General features: G+C 42.6%; 1 protein-coding gene and 1 long non-coding RNA gene across 7 annotated transcripts in view; one reads left to right on the top strand and one right to left on the bottom strand.

Annotated features, from left to right (window-relative positions):
* LOC147015566 (ectonucleoside triphosphate diphosphohydrolase 8-like) overlaps positions 1–10,000 on the bottom strand; it is a 64,298-nt gene that overhangs the window by 31,372 nt on the left and 22,926 nt on the right. For 2 of the 6 annotated variants that reach the window (XM_085850431.1, XM_085850433.1), the window contains exon 2: positions 5,109–5,256. In XM_085850431.1, coding sequence (XP_085706557.1) covers positions 5,109–5,249 — 141 coding nt within the window. In that variant the 5' untranslated portion in view covers positions 5,250–5,256. Of the gene's footprint in view, positions 1–5,108; positions 5,275–5,540; positions 5,874–10,000 lie in introns of those variants that run through there. The other 4 variants (XM_085850428.1, XM_085850430.1, XM_085850432.1 and 1 more) reach the window with 3 other exon arrangements.
* The window catches only part of LOC147015567 (uncharacterized), a 12,347-nt gene continuing 8,088 nt past the window's right edge, over positions 5,742–10,000 (top strand). Inside the window, exons 1-2 of the long non-coding RNA XR_015050375.1 lie at positions 5,742–5,992; positions 8,582–10,000. The exon at positions 8,582–10,000 is cut by the window's right edge and continues 1,231 nt beyond it. This is a non-coding gene — a long non-coding RNA (uncharacterized LOC147015567). The remainder of the gene's footprint in view (positions 5,993–8,581) is intronic.

Genomic DNA, 10,000 nt, shown 5'->3' on the forward strand with positions numbered 1-10,000 from the left:
GAGCGAAGGGATGGCCTGCGTGGTTGTTTCTGGCTCGCGGTTTGAAAGGTTTTTAAAAAAAAAATTTTTTTTTGCACATACGGGCCCGCACTAGTCTATCTGTAATTCCAGCAATCTCTGTGTGTGTGTGTGTCTGTCTGTGTCTGCGACCGCTGTTTCTCGACAACCACTGGTCCGATCTAATTGAAACTTGCTAGGTATATTGCTGGGGCCCTGTGGATGTGCCTTTTCAAGGTTTGATATCGTTCTTCTTCATCCGTTTCAGCTGTTTCCCAGGTGTATCCCAAGTTATGGCCATTTATGATACGGTTGGTCTGATCTAATTGAAACAATGCCCCAATCCAGTCGTCGTTTACGAGAGCGAAGGAACGAAGCTGCATGTACGGGCCCGCGCCTACGGGACCGCGCCTACGGGCATGCACTAGTACCTCCAAATTGCTGGATACATTGCAATGCTTATAAATGCCCGGAAACACCATTGTTCATGGTTTTATTTCATTTCCACACATGCCACAACCTCTAAATTCTAGAATCTCTCAATCTGAGCCAAATTTCAAACTTTAAACTTCTTTATTGACTTCACAGCAGTTCCGACTGCTAAAAAAAAAAAGTGTTCAATTGTCCAATTCGGTCATTGCCTGACATGCCGGGCGTCTCCGTGTGCACGGTGTTTAAAGGACCAATCGGTGATCACTAATCGCTTGCCAAGCCAGCCGATCCTTGTCAACTGTTTCGTTGGAGAGCATGCTTGAGTGCTTTAGCCACTTGGCAAACACTCCACAATGTTCACACTGTGACTGAATATTTTGATTGACTTGAACAGTTCAGGGCCCATTCACCTACATTTGGCCGCATGTTGTCATGCGGTGGCTGGCCAGCTTAAAATGTGCAATTTTATTAAACACCACGCTTCCCCGTTTTGTACGATCTTCTCTCATGATTGGACCCATCACTTCGGCATAGATAGATACATATAAAAAAACTAGGACACTCGGAAGAGCACATACCTCCGCCACACAATGCCTGATCCATGAGAACATATCGGGACCAATACGTTTTTTAAAATATCATGCTATATATCGTTTTTGGCTCTATCTCTCAATGGTGAAGAATCACTTTGAGAGATAAAGAATTCTCGTATCCAGATTCGGATCTGGATTTGGATCTTCACCAAAACTGAATCAATTATTCCTTGTCACACACCCAATATGTCCACCAAGTTTCATCCGAATCCATGCATACTTTTTGAGATATAGTGCTATATACAGTTTTTGGCCCTATCTCTCAATGGTGAAGAATCACTTAAAAAATTATCGTAGCCAGATCCAGAACCGGATCTTCACCCAAACCGGATCTTCATCAGATCATCCTTGTCACACACCAAACCTGTCCACAAAGTTTCATCCACATCTGTCCAACTTTGAGATATCCTGTACACAAACAAACAAATGAAATTGCTTGTTGAGCAAGGAATTGTCGTAATAAACTTGGTCATATCTTCATGATCTCTGAAAAAACAAAAACCTGGAAATCAATTTGGTTCTTATAAGTCGATAGTGCTACTGCTTAATGAGTTATAGCACTTAGTTTGGTCATGATCTTAACTTAGAAGTCAATCGGACTTGAAATGGCGTTTTTATCGCAATTTGAAAGTTTTGACCTGACCCCCTGACATTTGACCCCCGACCGCTAAGAAGGATGTTGGTGTGACTCCCCAATGAGACATATGGTTGGATGCAGTATTGGAAGATGCACATTTTGGATTTGGTTTGAAGTCGATACGACCATTTTAGCGGACGTTATTGCGAAAATAAGAATTTCGGTTTTTCGGTGACCTTGACCTTTGACCTAGATTCACCAAAAACGACAAGTGTCTAAGTTGGACCATGGCCGAGGTCTGCACCCAGTTTGGTCATGATCGCTGAAATGGTGTGGCTGCTACAGGGTAAACAAACACACAGACAGACAGACAGACAGACAGACAGAACCGACCAACATAATTGCCGAAATCCGAAGGATTCCGGCAATTAACAAAGACAGAAAGGGGTGAAAAGAACCTCCTTCACCTAAGGTGGCGGAGGTCCTTCGCCTTCGATGTTTATATGGACATTTCCGGAACGAGGAAGGCAAAAATAAATTGGATGATTACAATGAGTAAAAATTGTTTTCAGTTGTTACAAAGCAATGAATGATCATATCATGGCAGGGTATACCAGCTGAAAGGTATACACGCTCACTCTAAGCTGTCTCACCTGGGTTTGAATTCCGACCTAACAATAAACTGTCATTCCAGTGTTTCACAGGCAGGGTGATTCATCAATGTGTGTACCATCTCTTGGATGGACATTAAACTTGCCTTTACATCTGCCGGAATCCCCCCCTAATCCTGTCTCTGTCTCTGTCTGTCTCTCCCTCCCTGTCTCTCTCTCCACTCCACTGAGTAGCACACCATATCGTCACCTCAACAACGCACATTCTGTGTGTTGCTCGCAGAGTAGCAATCTCGCAGCTCCAATTACAACAATGTCATTTCAGATACTTTCACAAGTGCATGGAAAATGCAATTACCGACCGTTTTCGCCCTTGTTAGGGCATCATCTGGGCAACATAGCAAGCTTCCATACACTTTTGACTCTGAAAACCTTTTGGTTATAAACTAGATAATGTGCGACGCCAAACTGAGCGGTGAAAGCACCGGAACCGAGTCCCATACAGCCCTTACTTTGATATAATTGATAGCGGATGAATTAACAGTATGGCAGTTGGACATTTTCCACATATTATTTTATTTAAACGCCGTTGAAGGCTCACTGTTGGAATACATTTCATAAATATCACTGTATTAACATTGAATGGCTCGTTGGTGGAGTATGTAAGTAAAAAAAAAAAAAAACAACCAACAATTTTTAAAAACCTTATTGCATTGCCCGTACTGGCGTGGGTTTGATTCCCACGGCAAAAATGTGCAGTTAGTGGAACGACATCTTGTTCATGATTGTTTCTCAGAAAGAAACATTCACAATTCGTCATGAGCACCCCAAGTATGATCTCCACCACCACCATCATCATCATCACTACCTTGACCATCAAAACATTATTGACAAGCTAATGTATAAACGTTGCTTTTAGCCAGATTGACACACCAGACATCAAAAACAAAAATAATATTACATCTCTTCTAGAAATTGAGTTAGTCCCAGAATGATCAACATTACGATCGGATTGTCAGTGAAACCCCCGGTTGGCTTATAAATGAGCATTCGGAGAGGGGAGGGGAGTAACCTGCCTGTCTCACCTAGCCAGCTCTGCACATTGTGGTTGAGCAACTTAGATGTGACCATTGAAGTGTTATCTATGAAAAGGCAGAACCTTCCAATGTCCCACTCACCAAATAAAAATAAAAATAAGGAAACTTTGTTCCACGTTTACTTTGTCTGGAAGTTTTACTCTCATATTCACTTAAGCTCTGTTGCCCAAATGTTATACGTAGGCGGTTCATGGAGCTCAGGACCCCGTAGGGTGGTGTCTGTAGTGAATTATTTACAGTTCAAACTGTGATTGGTCATTCACACTCTTTCGATGTGGAACTCTGCATGGCATGTCGCATGGACAACTGTTTCTGACAGGCAATGTGATGATGTTCAGTTATGCTGAATCTTCACAACTGCACCGATTTGGCAATTCATGAGCAGCCAAGTTATGCTGAGACTGCAGTGGAAGGGGGAGAGCAAGGGAAATGCAACAAAGTAAAACTCTGGAATGGGGAGGGGGGGGGGGAGGTGGGTAGATGCAAACCTCCTAACTTTCTTTCCACACCTCTTAATTAATACACTTCTGTATCAATGTCCTGATCCCACACATTGCTTAGGAAATGAGAAAAGGGGGAGGCTTTAAATAAATAAATCTGTGCTCTCCCCTGTCACGATTGCTGTCAATCCCCCTGCAAATAAATCGGGGGCAAATCAGGCGCAAGTCAATAAGCAAAAGTAGTAATCTGCCATCATGGCATTATTGATTGGTCTCAACAAAATGGCAACAATGTCGGTTTTCATTGTGCGTGGTCCCTTCGGATCCTGGCAGCTAAGCAGAGTCGTGTGTGTGTGTGTGTGTGTGTGTGTGTGTGTGTGTGTGTGTGTGTGTGTGTGTGTGTGTGTGTGTGTGTGTGTGTGTGTGTGTGTGTGTGTGCACTAACATTTATTTAACAATTTGAGCTTTTATCAAATTTTCAAGAAAGTTTCATTATGAGAATATGGAGAAGACATTAATAATTTGGTCAAAAGGAAGAAGTAGAAGAAGGCTGAATACGAAACGGATGGGCCTTGCATTTTCAGATGATTTCCAGTTAGATACCATATTTATTTAAGTGCATATTTAAGGAATGTAAATACATTGCATAACCCAATAGACAAGGGGACCCAAGGAGTTCCACACTCCTGACAGAGCTTCAGGGTGTTCACGATAAGAGGAGAAATGCAATGCGAGGAAGACTTGAAGTGATCCTGGACAGATCGACACTCCGTCGCAACATATTCGACCATGGCAGGAATTTGGAATTTCTTCAGGGTGTGGATGATAGCTCGTCTACTCTTTACAAAACACACCGTGGGATTTTTAACCTCCACAAACAAACAATCAGTGATGGCAGATGGGTCCCCGGACATAACGTCCATCGAATGGATGGCACACACATCTGTGTCTTGCCCAAACCTGAAAAAAAAAACGACAACCAGGATGGCAGTTTAGATCTGGATTTTAATTTGAACGCAACCTAGAAAGCTCAAAGGTAGTTTTCGATGAAGAGTACGTGTGTTAACCCGAACACCCTGGACAAATTCCAAATTCCTGCCCAAATCAGCTTCAGTTGTACGTGAAGCCTGGCCAGCCAGTTCGTGAAAGACTTTGGCACAATGCCCAATGAGCCACCTTTCTCAATGTAAAAAGGATGTGGCATAAGGAGAGACGAAAATACAGTATACAAAATCAATAATCACGAAGACGTCACAACATACAAATAAAAAATAAAAAAACTATATATATTGAAGGCAAAAATCTCTCATTCCTCTCCAGCAATGGACTTTGAACTCTGCTGAGTGTTCGGTTAAACATACCTTTAGTGGAGCTTTGGGTTCGGCTTGTCCGCACCACGCCACGGACACCGAGACGATCCCCACAACGGAAAATACGAAAGCCAGGAGGCTCAGCCACAGACACGTCTTGGGATGTCTCCGAAAGATGCTCCGTTTCGCCATTCCACGTCTGCGGACACAATCCCCCCTGACCACAAATCCCAGACACCTGAGTGTTTGATAAGCTTATCGTTCCTTTATATTAGATGCCAAGTTCACTATCACTCTCGACTGTAATGCTCTTACTATTGTTTAACTTTACAATTAGTCAGTTTATTTTTACCATCATGAATCCGACGGTGTACAACACCTACACCTCAGGACATTGTTACGCGACATAACATAACAATAAATACAGAATATATAATTTCGCCTTTCGTTAATAATAAAATTGTAAAATACAATTGGACGTACTTCAGAAACACTTTTTTGAAGAAAGATATTCATTTAAATCCAGCAAGGAAGACATGGGACGCATGGCACGCCCATTGTGCCATACTCCTCCTGGTGGAGACCGAGGGCTCGGCGAGCAGGCCCGGTAGGCTGTGCTTCGCGGAGCCAGATGCGATCAAGTCGTCGCTGGGCCTATACCCTGCACTTAGCCTCAAAAGCAGAGCGATGACTGGAGCCAAGTGCAAGCCTGTTTAAGTCGAGTCGCACTCGGTTGGGCCATCATTCCACGTGGATACGGGCCCGTGAAGGCTGGAGTGACTTGCTGTGACGAACCAGGACTGGATGGGGTTCCACCCCCTTCTCGATGAGCGGCGTCACCTTCAACCCCAACACAGTAATGTACAGAGGGATCGAGAGAATGTGCCACATGATTGGACACGATACCCTCCAGGCAGAAAAATCAGGATAACCAGGTGAGATAACATACAGATTGTTGAATGCGATTTTTACCTCCGTCAGGATGACCGGAAGAATAAAAAAAGAAAAAAGTGATATACACAATGGGATAATTGGAGCATTATCAAGATGCAATAACTAGCAGCATAAAGAGTGGGATGATGTAAATGATTTTTTTTTTCCCTTGAAAAACAAGTTATCCCATCCATTATCTACTATATATAATCAAAAAATAGAGGCAATGCCCTTGGGCTCACCGGGTAGAACCAGGGAATGACTGGTAGGTGTGGATGACCAATGAAATATGTAAATTAGCCAATGGTTTGAACAAACTTGTGAAAGCACAATGCTGAGATGAGTCCTACGAGTTACATCTAAATTGGGGGAATACTTTTTGAGAAGACATCAAAAGTAGCAATCCTGAAATCGTAGTGAAGTTAGATCTTTAAATTGACCTACTTAATATGCAATTATTTTGATGGGACTTGCAAGGCATCAGGAGGCCTTGGTCCTCAAAAGTTCTACAAAGTTTGGTGAAAATAAGACTATTTGTTTAAGCATCACGGGTGATGAAGATCGTGGTCAAGTTTCATCAAAATCGTGAGTGTAGATTCAGAGAAGAAAGCAAATACCTATTTTGGGGAGAACCCCCCCTCCCCCACCCACCCATCCACCATAACCCCAAAGGGGTAAAACTTCCCATAGATCACCTCAGACCTTGATTTTTTTTAATGCCGTCAACAAACTTTAGTACATCCTGGGTGATGAAGGCTGTGGTCAAGTTTCATCAAAATCGTGAGTAGTTTCGGAGAAGATCTGAGTGCTTACAAACCGACTCATTGACTGACGGACACCACTCGATGCCAATACCTCACGTGAACTATGTTCCAGGGGAGCAAAAAAAACGGAAATGAAAGAAATGGTGAGGGATAACGAGGTGAGGTAACCAGCAGGGCAACTGAGAGGGATAGTTCAACAATATAATCAATGGGACAACTGAGAGGGTAGCTCGGACAGAAGGATGATTAGTGAGATAACCAGGAGGTGGGATTGGCAGTTGGACAACTCGAAGTATAGCTGTACCACAAGTGGGAGGACAATGAGGCAAGATAATGGGAGTTCAATGACTCAACTGCGCACCTGTGGAGGTGACATAATATAATAAATTGTGGCCAACCAACCACGTATTATTGCTGCCAGCCATTGGTGTGAAAATGTGTACCAGGTAAAGATGAACCGACAATTTCTCGAAGGATAACTCGAGTGGAAAAGATGTTGTGGGAGTAAAAAGTTTTTGTTTTATTTTAAGCCACAGTAGGTGGAGTGGAAGGATCATCTCAGGCGCGAGACAAATTCACAAGGGTCTTCACAGGTAGCTTGGAAGGCATATAAAAATATATTCACCAAAAACTTGATTATATCATCAAAGGCTTCCATTTGTGAGATGTTGTTTTATCACATCGACCGATAACCAGTTGAAACGTTAATGCATCGGATGGAATGTTCATCAATGTTGCCATGTGCATTACATGGTAAATTTACCATTACATGGTAACTATGCACAACATATTGTGAAGGTTGTGGGCTCGACAGAGGACGTCGTGCACCTCTCAGGCAGGTCAAAGCACACACACACATAAAGTAGTCATCTACAGTGCCTTCAGAAAGTATTCACCCCCCGTTGACTTTTGTCACAATTTGTTGCGTCACAGCCTGAATTTAAAATACATTAAATTTAACTTTTTTGTCACCGATCTACACAAAATACCCCATAATGACAAAGTGAAAACATGTTTTTAGAAATGTTTACAAATTAATTTAAAATGACAAACTTAAATATTGTGTGTGTGTGTGTGTGTGTGTGTTTTCATAAAGCATAACATTCTCTTTGCTAACTCCCCTACCCCCACCCATCGCTCTCTCTGTCTCATCCTCGCTCCACACCCTCCGAATACAATGCAGCAACCTCCTCCCACACCTACAATTATATATATATATATATATATATATATATATATATATATATATATATATATATATATATATATATATACATCTCCCCCCAGATGGTGGTTATGTCTGAATGTCTGGACAGTGGTCGTCTCCGCACGTATCCAAACAGTGGTCATGTCCAGATGGACCCTCCTCTCACACTGCCTTCCATTCCCCCACCCCTTCTCATGTCTGTCTGTCTGTCTGTCTGTCTGTCTGTCTGTCTGTCTGTCTGTCTGTCTGTCTGTCTGTCTGTCTGTCTGTCTGTCTGTCTGTCTGTCTGTCTGTCTGTCTGTCTGTCTGTCTGTCTGTCTGTCTGTCTGTCTGTCTGTCTGTCTGTCTGTCTGTCTGTCTGTCTGTCTCTTCTCCCACCCCTTAGTATTCCCATCAGCGAAGTGACAGGTGGAATTTTCTAGTACATAGTAACAGGAGTAATAACAAAATATTGCAGTAATATAGCAATTATAATACGTCCTGAGACATCAAGTGCATCCATATGACGCCGCTGTGGTCATGGTACAAGATTTTGATTTTTAACACGTGCGGTGTGAAAACCAATGCAAAATACCACGTGGTGTTATGGTGCCAAATGCTTCTTGTATGTATCGTTTCAGTTCATCAGCAGATCTTCTTCTTCTTCTTCTTCTTTCGGCAGCTCCCGTTAGGGGTCGCCACAGCGGATCATCCGTATGATCCGCAGAGTGATTTGGCACATGTTTTACGCCGGATGTCCTTCCTGACAACCCTGGTCGCCTCTTACGACACAGGGATATGGTACACCTATTTTAACCGGGGCATACACCAGCCCAGTACACTGGTACTCACTTCGCCGACCTCGGAAGGATGACAGGCTGAGTCAACCCCCTGGTGTATTAATTCAGTGGCCCAACGGGGCTTGAACTCAGGACCTTTTGGATCCCAAGCCGCTGCCCTAACCACTGCGCCAACACACCAGGCTTCAGTTCACCAGCAGATGCCATGTGATATTCTACAACCTTCGCTCTGACGTACCCTCACAGAGCATTGTCACAAGTGGTCAGGTCAGGACTGCATGGTGGCCACAGAAGTGTTGGTGAAGCCCTGCCAATCCAACGGTTGGTAAAAAATTTGATTGAGGTAATTTCGAACCACACATGCATGATGGTTTCATGTATTATTTGAAAAAAAAAAATAGTATAAATACATGGTACAAACAAATCTTCTACAAGCAGCGAAAATCGAGTCCTGGGATTTATGATTTAGCGTGGAGAATATCATCAGCTCCTCGTTCGTCTCGTCTAGAGCTTCAAGTTAACAGTATACGAACCACCTCGTCAGGTCATCCTCCATCCCAACCTTTGATCTTCTCCAACCTCATCACCCAATCCCTATCTCTATCAAGTATCTTGCTATGTCTAGTCTTTGTCTGTCTCTATCTTTGTTTCTCTCCACCTCCTGTTCATCATCCCATCATAACATCTACGTATTGTCCTCACCATCTCCTTAGTGTATTGCCTTAGACCCTCTGTCACCTCTTCCATGATCTATAGGCTTTGTAAACAAAATATTTTTAATAAAATCCAAATACACATCCCAGATTCAGAATGTTTATCATTCTTTAACCTGTAATTTAATTTCTACAATCAGACCAACTAGAAATAAAATTGTAGGTTTCAATATCATTTCAGAGTTTTGAGAAAAAATAAAGATAAAATAACAGCAAAAACGCTCGCATAATGAAACAGAATCACATATAATAAATAAATAAATAAATAAACAAATAAACAAACAAGCAGTCATAGACTGGTACTTACGAAATCGTCAACTTCACCTCTGACCTTGTCTAATAAAAGCTGTCTCCAGAGAAGGTAGCGACGCAAACCAGAAGTTTCTACGATGATTCTGTACCAAACCATCAATAATCGAATGTTCGACCTCACTGTGACCTTGACCTTTGAACAAAATATAATCAGCACTAGCCATCACCCTCCTGGATCACGTGGTGCAATTTGACATTGGTAGCTTCTTCCGTTCTAGAGTTATTGTGCCTACAA

Source organism: Eptatretus burgeri, chromosome 12 (genome assembly GCF_056783735.1).
Source record: "Eptatretus burgeri isolate ZD-2024b chromosome 12, Ebu_testis_v1, whole genome shotgun sequence".
NCBI lineage: Eukaryota > Metazoa > Chordata > Myxini > Myxiniformes > Myxinidae > Eptatretus > Eptatretus burgeri.